Here is a 14,323-nt window from a genome sequence, read left to right on the forward strand (position 1 = left end):
TAGGTGGCAGGCCATGGGTGTGACTGCTCCATCTAGACCCCTGGCCGTGGACAGAATGAAACAGTCATCAAGACCCAGCTTCTCTTGTGCAGGCTTCAGTAACCAAACACCATATGTTCAACCCCTGGGACAGCCATGGGTGATGAAATGCAGCCAACACATCTTAAGAAGTTACATGTAAGTTTAATAGTTTCCTAACAGCCATGACTGCTGCTCCTTTTTATTAAAGGAAAGATCCTTATACTCTTAATTTGCCGTAATTGATTGCCAGTAACTAGCATTTGTCATGGCAATATCTCTAAACGATTTATATTTTTTAGTTAATAGGGGAATTTTAAAAGAAAAATTTTCTGCAGTCAGAAGCTTAATAAGACAGGTAGAAAATGACAATTACTTTTGGAAGGGAGGTTTGGTTTGGCAATCGAATTTGAAGGAGTATATATAAAAGTTTGAAGGGAAGAAAGAAAAGGGAGACATGTTGTAATTGTATTATAATCTCAAGTAAATTGAGCTTTAGACCATCGTAAGGTAATAAGCTCCTGTAAGAAATTAGAAAAACAATCTTTCATCTTAGGCTAAGGTTATGGGCTAGTTACAGACTAGCCTTGGAAGTTTAGAGAGACCTCACCTTGAAAAAAGAAAGAAAAAATAAAAAAAGAAAGAAACCTGGCTTCAGAATAACCCCTTCGCCTTTAACGAGGTCTGGCAAGCCTTCTCAGCTAGTCACCCCATCACGCCAGCAAACCCTCCCATCTATTTATTGTTCAAGATAATAATACAATTTATTCTCTGTAATTTCAAGTTGGTTAAGAGAACGATTATTTTATTCTGAAATGTCCATCTTGCTGTAGTTTTGAGATTTGAACCCACTTTGCGACCGGAATTACGTCACCAGAGGCTTAACAGCTATTCCATAAACTAGGGACTGGCGCGTGCGCGGGACTTTTGGCGGGAGTGAAGGGGCGAAGGCAGCGTCCGTTGCTGGTCACGTCCATTGTCCTAAGTTCGGCAGGGGTGCCCTGGTGGGTGCAGAGACTTGTAAGTCTTTTATTTCTTCTAGGCTCTGGAGATTCAGACAAGAAATCATTTGACAGAACACTAAACCTCCCTGATATGATTTTTTAAACCCCATCTCTTGGTTTAAAGTCCAACCGAGGGCAGCACTGATTCTGTGACCCTCCCCCCCCGCTTGGGAAAATGGTACAGTCCGAGGCAGTTTCCTTCGCGCCTTCTTCTACAGGCAGCAGTTACCAGAAGGTTGCAGGCGGAGGCGTCGTGCTGTGAAGCCGTTTTGCTGTCGCTGAGGCCGTTATACTAAGGCAGTTGGTTAGTGTTCCTTTTCTCAGTAGCCCCCACCTTTTTATTTAATGTTTTATTTTTTTGGGGGGGGAGAACTTTTTTTTTTTTTTTTTTACTTCACAGATTGGAACATTTCCAGTGTTCCAGCATTCTTTAGCTTGGTAAAAGTACTTGTCGGTTAAAATCTTTATTATTATTATTCCCTCACATATTTCTATTTTGTGTTGGGTCCAGATACCAGAGAAAGTTTGGCTGACAGAATTAGCCACTTAATCGGGACGGTTTCCTGTGGAAACCAACACATTTGAACACCTGACAGGGAAAAGTAGCGTTTAAAACAGTCCTTACCTGCAATAGTATGTCATGTTAAAAGCTTTATTTATTTATTTTTTTTCAGTCTAGACAGTGCCTTTGGTAGCTGTAAGGGAGATCTTTAAGGGGAACGCCGGTCGGGTTCCCTGAGTGCTTTTGAGCAGGCTTCCCGCAACAGGGGACCCTGAGGATGTCCCTCAGCTTGGCCTCAGGCCTTGCTTGAGTCTACCCGGAAGGTTAGCTGTCAGCCTTACATTGCCAGGGCCCGGTGTCCACAAATCAGGCCCTGAACAGAAGCAGTGGGTTTATGTGGTTTCCAGGGATAGAGGCTTTTAGAAAAATGCGTTCTCCAAAACGTACATTTGAGACGTTGTTGCTCAAAAGGGAATTTAGTAATTCCATTCTGTTAGGATTCCCTATTCTGAAACCTGTATACATTGCATTTGATAAGTTTTCTTTTTTCTTTTTTTAAAGATGTGTTCAGTGAGGGCACAGATTATTTAGCCTTGTAATTAAATTTAGCATACCCTTAGTAATTATTTGTGGCCATCTTGGAATATACTTCTTTTGCTAAGTTCATTCATAATGATGGCATTGTAAATAGAATATTTTTCTTAATTTCATTTTTCAGATTATTACTTGTAATGGCATGGAAAGAAGTCCAGTTGATTTGTATATTGAGCTTGCATCCTAAAATCTTGAGTTTGTTTGTTAACTCTAATAATTTGTTTTTCGGTAGTTTTTAAAAGCCTATCTGCATATGTGTTGCTTCATGTATATTTAGTTTTGGAATAAGTCTTATGTCCTTGTGATAAAATAGTGGTAATTTTATATATTTCTAAAATAAATTTGTTAGTAACTTCTTAACGATGTTGTTGGTATATTATGAGTGAATTGGCCTTTATTCCCTTTTTGTGTGCTGTATTTGGATGGTTTTAGTATCCTGAGTATTTTATTTTGATTTTGAGATAGAAATAGAACTAATGATAAATATTTTTAAATGCTTGGTTTATTTTCCCATGTAAAATATTTGTGCCTGGAGAATAATTTTTGGAAGAATTATAAATTAAAATTTTATATTTTTAACTGTTGGCTTATAGCCATGTGTGCATATTAGATATTGTGCTTCTATATTATGAGTGATGTTGGCCTGTCACTGTCTTTTTCTGTGCTACCTTTGGATGATTTCTGTATCAGTTTTTTGTGTTGTTTTGAGATAGGTATAGAACTGATGTTAAATATTTTTTAAATGCTTGCTCTATTTCTCCATGGAAAGTACCTGGGCTTGGAGATTAATTTTTAGAGGAATTGTAAGTTAAAATTTTAATTTCTTAAACTATGGGTTTATAGTCATGTGCACATATAAGTATTTCACTTCAATGAGTGTCATTGGTCTGCAATTTTTTTTGTGTGTGTGTATGCTGTGTTTGGATAGTTTTGGTATCTTAGTTTGTGAGGTATCTTTTGCTGTTGTTTGTTTTGATAGGCATAGAACTAATGTTAACACATAGGCAGCAGTAATTGGACTTAGGGAGTTATTAATAATAAAAGTTAAAAGCAGAATGTAGAATTGGGAGGGATATGGGGTAGAGGGGTTCTAAGGAAAACTGGATGGAGGTAAATATGGGTGTATATGGAGGTAGATATGAGTAGATTTAGTAAACATTGTAAAATGTATTGAATCTTTAAAAATTAAAAATATTTTAGCAACTGTTCACTCAAATTGTTTCATATAGGATATGCTATGGATATTTGCAGTTTCTGAGGAATTGCTATATTTTATTTAAGTTGACAAGTTTGTTTTGAATATTAATATTCACTGATTAATTTTAGTGCCAGTACAATCTTTAGTGATGTGCTCTGCTTGCTAATTATCTGTATCTATATTGCTTTCTATATATAGTCATATGTATATATCTGAAATAACATCACTACAACTGAAGTAGTACTGTTTTATTTCTGGTATTCTCTCTATCTCTCTCTCTCTCTCTCCCTCCCTCCTTTCTTCCTCCCTCCCCCCTCCCTCCCTCCTCCCCTCCCCCTCCCTCCCTCCCTTCCCTCCTCCCCCTTCCCCAACCCCCTTTTTTCATTTTTTGAGACAGGCTCTTCATTTTTAGCTCAGGCTGGCTTTGAACTAACTATCTTGCCTCAACTTCCTGCATGAACACTGAGATTATAGGTGTATGCCATCACACCTTGGGCCACTAAGATCTACTTTCTTAAATTGGATTCTAGTCACTATTGTGTGGAATATTTCTATAACTTATTCCTATCCATTAAGATTTGTTTTAAGTGTGTGAGTCTGTATGGTATGTCTTTGCATTTCATGTATGCAATATACATTTTTTTAGCCTCCCTTTATGTCTTTTTTTATATTGTTAATTTCTGTTTTCCTTGTCTGTCTTGCTAGATCTTGTCAAGTGCTTCATCTCTTAAAAGTACCAGCTTTTTACTCACAAATATGTGGATATTAGCCAAAATAAAAGTACAGTATATACAAGAAAAAAAGTACCAGCTTTTTGTTTTATAGTTTCACTAATATTTCTCCCATTTTCATTGTCAGATGCCTTGGAACTGGAGTAACAGGCAGCTGTGAGTTGTCATGTGAGTGTGCACTAGGAATTGAACCCAGGTCCTCTGCAAGAATAGTAAGCACTTTTTTTATGGTAAATCTCTACATTTAGTTCTTGGGAAATACTGTTTCTCCTTCTGGTATCATGTTTCCTGATGAGCAACCCATTGTCATTTATAAATTTTGACCCCCATTTGAAAGGTGGTATTTCTTCTTTGCAACTACCAAGAGGATTCTTTGTTGTTTAAGAGTTTGTCTTCTAAAGTTATAAAAATACTCTTTCATTTTAATCTACAGTTCCATTTTAATATAGTTTAGTATGGCTTATTTTGATCTATAGTTCATTTTCACATTTAAATCATGAACCCGTCTGGAATATAATTTCATCTGAGATAGATAACTTTTATACTGGGCTTTAACATAGGGTACAGAGAGGAAAAGAAAGGGCAGCTCACACTGCATGCCTTGGGGTGGTGTACTGGAAAATGATAGAGTTAAGAGCTAGCACCTTTCCTCTGTGTTCTTTTTGGTTCCTACCCTGAGAGAAGGTTAAATGAACTTGAGACATGAAGATTAAGGGGAAATACATTTTTAAGTTTTACAAAGAGCCAATCATGGTAATACCTGCCCATACTCTTAGAAAATATGGCATAACATTCCTGAATTTGAAGCCATCTCAGGCTATATAGTGACATCCTATGTCAAAAGCCAAATGATTTTAAAAAGTACCCTTTGTTTTGTTTTATAATGAGTTAGAAAGCAACAGGTATAACTAAATTACTTCTTATGTGATTTGTTTGTTGCTTTTGATTGGTGAGCCCTTTCTTTTGACTAAAGCAGAGTGGATCATTAATTCTTAATCCTTGTGGGGCATAGTTATACATAGCTATGATGCTTGCAAGAGGTCAAATGGGTGGAGATTATAAAAAGGCCTGGGATTTGGTTCTGTGGTAGAGTACTTGCTATACATAGGTAAAGGTCCTAGTTTTATCCCTGGCATCTCTTGTTTTCTCTTTGCTTTCTCAGAGGATTAGGTAGATTATAAATTTTGTAAACTTTTTGTTAGTTCCTTCTATATATTTTCTAGTTTGGGGAACAAAGCCTGTTCTCTTTAATTTGCTGAGCTACTGAACAATATATAAATGAAATAAATGAGAATGTCTGTATTATAGAATTGCTGTGCCTCAGTGTAGCTTTGTGATATTGACCAGTTAGTGAGCTGCATTTTGTCATCTCTAAAATGGGAATAATAAAAGCACCTATCTTTTTGGCCAATATTTAGAGCAATAAAAATTTCATAATAGCATAGAGCTGGGGCGGAATTCATCTTAATTTCTATTAGCTTTCTGTACTTCAGGGGCTTGTTCATAAACTAGGGGCCAAACTTTATGTCCTGTGGCCATGTGTAAAGCCTTAAGGACTTAATACTGAACTCAATAAGGGTTGCTAATTGTTTTAATTGGCATGACATGACCTTATTCAGTAGTTCTACACCCTCCCATCCTCCAGGGGGATTAAAATGTGTCTTTATGGAGACATATTATTCCCCAAGCCTAGTCCAACTCAAAACCACAAATCAATTGACAGGTCCATTAGCTCAGGAGTTCAGTTTAAAAATACCCATTCCCTTTTGTTTTCAAGAGATCATAGTAGCTGACTATGCTGATTGGCACCCTGCTACCAATCAGCATTGTGCTTTCTCTGGAGCAAACTCCAGTGGGCTCTGTTAGAGGGAGCCCAGAATTGTTTGAGACAGACTGGGTCGGTAAGGACAGCTATCTTTGTTCTTTTTCTGGGACTTTCTTAATCTATCCTTAATCTCTGTGCGAGAAAGACACCTTTCGTCTGCAATGTTAGCTCTAGTGTTTGGCATTGTCACCTGCTAGTTGGTCTTTGGTGGTCACTTCTTGTTTTCGCACCCTGTCTTCTCTTGTTGGGATGCACGGTGTAATGAAATATTGGTTTCCTTTTGTCAGCTAAAAGTTAGTGGAGTGAACCCTGCACAAAGGTGGGCAGAGAGTGTTTCCTCGGAGATGAGATAGAAAAGTTAATGAGAGTGGGTTCCTGCTTTTAGATGGATGATCCAGTACACATGGCCACATCAGAGTTCTTTTACGAAGGTCTTTCATGGTGAAAGCATCCACAATTGGTTTCTTGTAAAAGTGCTGTTAAATTTGCTGTATTTCTAAGACAGAGAATGCTACTTGAAAATGTTTTCTGAACTGCAGATTAAAGGGTAGAAACTTGTCTTCTCTCTTGTTATCCCTTTTATTTCTGCTGACTCTTCTTCAGCCCTCTTCAGCTTTGGTTTTCCTAGGGATGTCTTCTGCTAAGACTCACTTAGAGCCATTGAAGTGAACAGTCCAAGGGACAGCAGAGCAGAGCGTCCAGATCCTCTTAAACTTTAAATCACATATGCATTACTTGGAGATGTTGTTTGGTTGCTGCAGCTTTTGTAAAGCTCTCAGGTGTTGGTAATGCCTCACGTCATTCATTGTTCACTCTTAGAATATGGGGGCAGCTGTGGTCTGTTGCCTTGTTTTATTAGTTGAAAAATTAACGTTTATATTGCCCGGTGTCCTCAAAAAACTGACAGGGTCAGAGATCAACACTAAGCAGTTATTTACCCCAGTTCTGCTTTCACTGACACTGGGCTGAGCATTCTTTCCAGTGCTCTGCTGCGTGCAACTATCTTTGATATAAAATGATATTGTTACTCATCCCTCTGGTTTGTTTTGATCAGATACTCACTCTGCTACCCTGGTGTGGGTTAGAATGCCCAGTAGAGAGAATCCCACAGTTATCAGCATAAAATTAGGGAGATGGAAAATCAGGAGAAATGAAAGTATTCTGACTTCTTTTCTGTAAGTAAAGTCTGAGGTTTTGTGAGTGGTAAAAATCAAGAATGCCCTTTCATGGTTTTTATTTTCTCTTTTTACACATGTACAGAGAAAGAGAAAGAGAGAAGGTGGGGAATGGGAAGGAGAAAGAGAGATAGAGATGGGGGGGGGGAGATGTTTAAGCACCTTCCTTAATTGATCTCCACTTTATTTTTGAAACAAGGTATCTCAGTGAACGTGGAACTCACAGACTGTTTAGACTGGGTAGCCAAGGAGTGTGAGAGATCCATCTGTCTCCACGTTCCTCTTCTACTTCTGGAGTTATAGGCATGTACTGTCATGGAAGGATTTTACATGAGTAATGTGGATCCAAATTCAGGTCCTCATTCTTGCAGAGCAACGCCTTTATAATGTGGATCCAAACTCAGGTCCTTATTTTTGCAGAGCAACGCCTTTACCCATGGAACCATCTCCCCAGCCCCAAAACATCCATTTATAAAAGATTGTCTTAGGGAGTGGCAGTCCCCCTTTCTCCTCTGTCTGTCCTTGGTGGCTGGGATATTAGTTTGCCTAAGTTGGTGTATGTATCTCACAAAGCAGATGCTTTCTTTGTATTCTGGGTAACGAGTATTGCCATCATCTGCATAGTTTTATTTTCCTCTGGGGCTTTAATCTGTAATCATCAATGGAGACTGTTCTAGTTCCTTGACTTCATGTTTCATCTTTCATCTTTCCCTTTAAAGGGTAAAGGTACAGGTTTCATAACATAAGACTCTGGTAAGCCATTGAAATGTATTTGAAACAAGAATAATGATAGTGGTATAAATGATTTCATACAACATGCTATAAGATAGGTGCAGCCAATGTAACTTTATTGCTGGTTTGCCAAGTTTTGGGGAATGCTATTTTTAAAAAATGGTTTAGATTTGAGAGGGGAGTAGGACTTACCATCTATTGAGCACCTACTATGTATCCTTTGTACATACAGATTTATATTTGAACTACATGACTATTTTTTATGTTAGTAGCATTATAGTTGTTTTGCAAACGAGATTCTCTGAGACTAGGAGATGGTAAAGTTAGCTAATTTAGAAGCCTGATTGCTCAAACTCTAAAAGCTGCTCCCATTCTACCTCTTCACACAAACATCCTTTCAGTTCTTTGAAATGTTTTTGAGACTTTATAGTACTTTAGAAAACACTTGGTAATCTGTGTTGCTTATTTGCAGTAGTCATTCACTTAATTTATGTGGTGCTATAAAATGGAAATTGGGTGCGAGTGGGTTTGGGAGGGCAGCAGCGCTATCAGAGTTAATAGGATCTCTTATATAGCAAATAAATGATTACTTGTAGTAGGAATGTAGCTGCTTGTAAGGTGCATATGTATATATCATAACTATTGAGGATTCACAAACTAAAAGAACCCTCTAGAATATAAACTAAAATCCTATAGTATGATTGGCAAAGCTAGAACTGTCCTGAGGGATGTAGTGACTTAAATTCTTATCACAAATTACTTTCAATAATTTATTTACTTCTACTCTTTTTCTATTCACTTTCTTACCTTAGTATCTTCACAAGGTACTTAGCCATAGAACTAGATTATAGTATTTTCTAATTGAGTGTTGGCTTTGGGTATAGTCTTGCAGTCATCCTCCTGTATTTTTGTATCGAGTCATGATTTCTGTGACCAGGACTCCAAAAATACCAAGTCTAACAGCCAGTAACCAGTCTATATGAGCTGTCATGTATTTTATGGTTTCAGTGCACAACTCTTATGTAAAGTTGTGCATGCCAGGCCACAGCCCTTATAGTGGGTGGCTTGCCTTACCTAATCAACAGACTCTATAGATAAAGACAGGTATATTTACTTCTCCTCTGTAGGTGAGGTAGTTGAAGTCTATGCTGTGAATGTCATTTTCTCAGGGTTAACTGTGATGGAATGACGTTCTGTGTTTAGATATACAAAGTCTTAAGGTACACATTTTCCTAGAGATGTGATAGAGAAACTAAGTTTTCTTAAGAGTATCTACAAAAATCTGTGATATTTCTGGTGAATGGTATTTTAAAGCATTTCTTTCTGATTGCAGCTCAGCCTTGGTGAAAGCTGAAGCTGCTTAAAGATGCCACAAGGATCCAAACTGGAGACTGAGAAAGCTCAGTCTGACAAGATCACATCCAGAGAAGAACAGCAATCTGAAAAGGTTAAAAAGCAAATTATCACTCCCAATAGCATCTCACATAGTCTCTTTATGCACTGGTTTAGTGCTTATCTGTACCTCTGAATTTTTATGATGTCTGTATTAATGAGAGGAAGTGGGGATTTCTAGCAATTCTTATAGTTGAAGAGTACCAGCACGTTGGAAAATGGAGCTAGAATTGGAGATTTTGTTCAGGGAAAAGCTCTTACCTATCATATGCAAGGCCTTAGGTTCTATCCCATTTGTCTTCGCCAAATAACTTAAGCAAAAATTATAAATTCTACTCATATTTAAATATGTATGGATGAAATAAAGGTCATTTTCATGTGATATTTACAAACATTCAGGACTACATAGTTTTAAAGTACTTTTTCTTTCCCTTTACAATTTATATAGACTGAAAATATTGCTTAGGCTATGCAAGACTCTGGGTTCAATCTTTAGCACAATTACAACGAAAACACTTTTCAAAGTATATCCTCTATTGTAATCCATAATGACTGTACGGTAGGTTATAATTCCAATTTTACTGATGAGAAAATTAGAGTCTCAGAGATTACGTGACTCTTCCAAGGTCAATATTTTTAAAAAAATATATTGAGCTGAATCTGGACTAGTACATAGGTTTGTCCCTAATTGAATATGTATTAAAGTTCACTTAGTATAAGAGACACTTAATTACTTTTGTTTTAAAACTAACTTACTTAGAGGTATTCCTATAGAAAGACTCACTACTCCTTGTGATGCTGTTTAATCCTGGATAGTATAACCATAACTGTGAGAAGGAGAGGGGGAGAAGAATAAATCAGTTTCACCAAGCTGTTTTAGTCATTTAGAATTGTTTTACTGAAGACCATGCAATCTCTTCATGTCCCTATTATCAGTGACTATAATCTTCAGGAACTGTTTAACCATCTCTGGATACTAAAATATTTTACTGTAGCTCATAGGATTTATTATACATATCACAGTTACTTGGACATGGTGGAGTTTTTCCACACCCTGAATGTGACCCAAAGTTCATAATTGTCCATGCTCATTTGATTCTTATTTTCATAGATTGGAAAGAGTAACCACACAGCATCAACTTCATCTCAAGGCACAATAAAAAAGAGATCAGCATTTGAAGATGTCACTAATGTGAGTATTCTAACCCTGTTCTTTCCTATAGTTTTATAGACGCCTGGGATGTTCTTTGCCTTGAGGGACCTTTCCATTTTACCAGCGGACTCTGACTCTATCGGTAGAGGGGAAAAACTGAAGCTGAAGAGATGGACTTTAAATTTTGGAGTCAAATGTGGTGTGTAGCAGAAGCCAGCAGAGGCAAATGGTTCATACCTAGGAGTTTTAGGGGCATGTTTTTGACCCAACAACTAGAATGTATGAGTTCACTGTCTAGGTATGCCCAAAAGAGTCACCTAACTTTGAATAAGGTTAAGGTATTAGGAAAAATCAGAAATAATAGAATGTTGGTAATTTAATGCAAAAAGCAGGACAAAAGGAGTCGCTGTCTTAGAAAATCATAATAACTGATACCTAATGAATAGTTATGATGTCTTGAGTAATTAATCTATGGAGTTTTCCTTGTATCAACACATGTAATCTTGTTAAAACTCCGAAGAATAGATACTACAAGCATCTATACTTGACAGATGAGAACCAACATAGGATTTTAAGTCTACTTTACTTAGACTACAGCAAAGTAGTTTTATATGTGAAGTAATTTTGTGCCTGTTAAAATACCTCTGTCAGATCATGCTTGAGAATAGTTGTATAAGCACACTTGTCCACTTTGAGTCCCTGCTAAAACAATCTGTTTTTCATGCAGATTATAACACATATGTTAATTTTCGATAATTTCAGCAATATATATGTATGTACATACATACATATATTTATACCTATAATTTTAGGTTAATTTCTTATTCTGTTAAACTAGTAACTTGACTGAAATATGATAGATACACAAACAGAAGAAAAATCTGTCTTAGTGTAACTACCCTTGGTCCTTCTCATATAGAATCCCTGATAGGAGCATGTGGAATGAGAGGAGCTATTTTTGTGCATTTGGACTGCTACAAGAAACTATGAATAATAACATATACAAATATGATTTTTAAATGTTATTTATTTATTTATATGTGTATAGGCATTTCACTTTCATGGTGTCTGCAGAGGCAAGAAGGGGGAGGTTGTCACATACCCTGGAAGTATAATTACAGGCAGTTATGAGCTGCCATGTTGGCACTTGGAATCTAACCCAGGTGCTCTGAAAGAGTAGTGAGTATTTTTACTCATTGATCTCTCTATTATTTCTAATAATTAGAAATTCATTAGTTATAGTTTTAGGAGCTAAGAAATTTAAAACAAAGATCACAGTGGATTTGGTATTTGATTCAGGCTCATTAACCATAATGCAATTTTCTGTATCTTCAAATGACAGAAAGGCAAAAAAAAATTCCCTTTTACCTCTCATATTAGGGCATGAGGTAAAAACATCAATGCATTCACTCAGCACTGTAATGCAGCGATTCTATACAAAGCAACTCTTCTATATTTATGTCACAAAACAAAGCTATTAAGCATGTTTCATATTTTTTCATTATATCCACTCTGTGGAAACCCATCCTGACTAAGGATATATAGCCCAGTAATGTACTTATAAATTACTTAGATCACTTGTTTTTTGTATTTTTTGTTTTTTTCATTTAGTGTGATTATATTAATAGTATGTATTTGAAATATAATTTGGCTCATTTGTTTCATTTTAAAGGTATAACTTTTAAGTCTACATTTTACTGACATTATTCAGATTTGTGATTTTTCCTACTGTTTAATAGACTAGTCAGGATTAGTGTAGGGTAGATTCTTGAAACAAATATTGAATAAATACCACTTGACAAAATGAGGTGGCCGGGTCATAAGCAGATTTGTGCTAGAGGTTTACCCTGAGTAGTTAGTTGTTCTCAGCAAAATTTGACAGTAGATTTTATCATGTTTCCTGCCTCCTCTGTACATTTTAAATCAGAACATAAGAACTTGTTAGTTATCCACAAGACAGAATCCCTGGTATGGAAATCAGAACTATATCCTGCATCTCTTGGGAACACTTCTGGCTGCTATTTTGTTGATATGTACCAGTATTATCATACTGATTGCTTAGTGTAGCTCCCACTGTGGTTGGTGGACCAGTGCCATATCTGTTATGAAATTTTTAGATTGTGACCCCTGGGAACATCCAAATAAACTGTCTAGGATTGGGAACATGCCATGACTTTCTTGTAAGAACCATGTATTGAATAACATGTGGTTCTCTTACTTTAATGTTTTTGTTTCTTTTTAGGCATCTCGTGGTCAGTGTGTCCAGTCAAAGGAAGATAACATAGAGCTTAAAAGCCATGTTTCCAAAAGGACAAAAAAGGAAGTTAGTGAAATTACTCAGAGAAAAATAAAAAGGTAAGAGAAGACTCAGCAGGCATTGTCTCATACGATAAAGGAGAGGCTATGACATCATTTTTGTCTTGATTAAAAATAATTTTAGTGAGGCGAAGTGGTGACTGTCGTATTACCTTTGGATGCTGGAAGACTGTCTGTGGTTGCTGGCATTCCAGTCCTCTCTTCTTGTTTTCTTTTTCCATGGGTTGTGTGTGTTTGTACATATTGAAAATGCTATCATTGCAGAATTGGATGAGGTTGTATATGTAATTGAACCCCTATTTAATGTGGGAGAGCATGGAGTAAACCTAACTTTTCATGAGATCTTAGCGGCTAGCTGATAACACAGAAGGTGCTTATCTACTTAGAAGCTTTAGGAGAAACATATTCCTCTTGCTATTGGAGGGCAATTTTCTCTGTATACACCAAACATGTGCCTTCCACTTATTATAAATTATATAAGTAGGTTAGAAAAAATAATTTACCCCCTAGGAAACCATTTGCTAGAAGAAGACTTAAAAACTGAGGTCTTTTTCTTAGTTCTCCTTATTTTGGCTAGCAATAAAATTTTATTAAACATATACAGCTACATTCATGGCTTTATACAATGTATGTTATATTTCCATTGCTAGCACAGGATTATCATGAAATCAAATATTTTTAGATTTTCTTTGAGACTCTGTTTTAGTATGTAACCCACATTAGCCTTGAACTCATGATCCTCCTGCCTGAGCCTTGCATACTTTGGGATTACAAGTGTGGGCCACTATGCATGGTATATACTTATGGTCTGTCACTTTACAAAAAAATGTGGACTCCTTTCTATCAGAATTATTTGTTCTTTCTCTCTTCTAAATCTTCAGATGTGCTAGGACATTTACAGTTGCCATATCAAGGGTGTTTTTAAATTTGAGTTTTTAGCTAACATACAAAGTAATGAGATTTCCATGGCTCCCTCATGCCTCTGTGTAGCTATGTTTTGTTCTAATTCATCAGCCTTGCCCATTACCCTCCTTTGTTCCCCATGTATTTCATGCTGGTTCCTTCTTACGTAACCAGCTTAGTCTCCGCTTCTGCTATCATGTCACGCGTATTTCATTACCCTTTGGTTCCTCCCCTCTCCTTTAAGGGTTTCTCTTTATTATAATTAATTCTTGTGTAATACATATAGCAACTGGGTATAGACACCTGTGATCATTTTCTTTCTGCATCTTGACCATTCATGTTTTCTCTGATGCTCTCCATCTGCTGCAAAGTAAAGCTTCTTTGATGAAGGGTGGGAATCATACTTATCTGTAGGTATAAGAATACATTTTAGAATGAAGTTAGAGATTATGCTGGTTTAGTTAAGCACCAGTAATAGTTCTTCTCTAATATCAATACCTCACTAGCCCTGGAAGGTTGGATAGGTTTCCAGGAGCAGGTGTTGTTTTCTTCTGTAGAGGTGGATGGCCTTAAGTCTAATTAGACAGCTGTTGGTTACCAGTAAGATAGGAATGTCACTGTTGTACCTTTAGGGGTATTTTGCGATGCTTGTCATTGTTGTGGTTTAAAAGTATCATAGCTAGGTAAGACTATGATTGCTTCCCTCCTTTCGCAGCTTATATGACAACTTCAGGTACTATGAAAGCTAGATTTCAGGGAGAAAGCTTTGAGGCCAGATGC

The 14,323-nt window shown here is 36.8% G+C and overlaps 1 protein-coding gene across 1 annotated transcript in view; it reads left to right on the top strand.

The window, feature by feature from the left end:
* Positions 1-9,145: 9,145 nt before the first annotated feature.
* CCNB3 (cyclin B3) overlaps positions 9,146-14,323 on the top strand; it is a gene marked incomplete at both ends in the record, with an annotated part of 41,593 nt that continues 36,415 nt past the window's right edge. Inside the window, 3 exons of the mRNA XM_080910887.1 lie at positions 9,146-9,226; positions 10,283-10,363; positions 12,567-12,679. Of these exons, the coding sequence (XP_080767013.1) occupies positions 9,146-9,226; positions 10,283-10,363; positions 12,567-12,679 (275 nt within the window). The remainder of the gene's footprint in view (positions 9,227-10,282; positions 10,364-12,566; positions 12,680-14,323) is intronic.

Source organism: Micromys minutus, assembly GCF_963924665.1.
Source record: "Micromys minutus genome assembly, chromosome: X".
NCBI classification, from domain to species: Eukaryota; Metazoa; Chordata; class Mammalia; order Rodentia; family Muridae; genus Micromys; species Micromys minutus.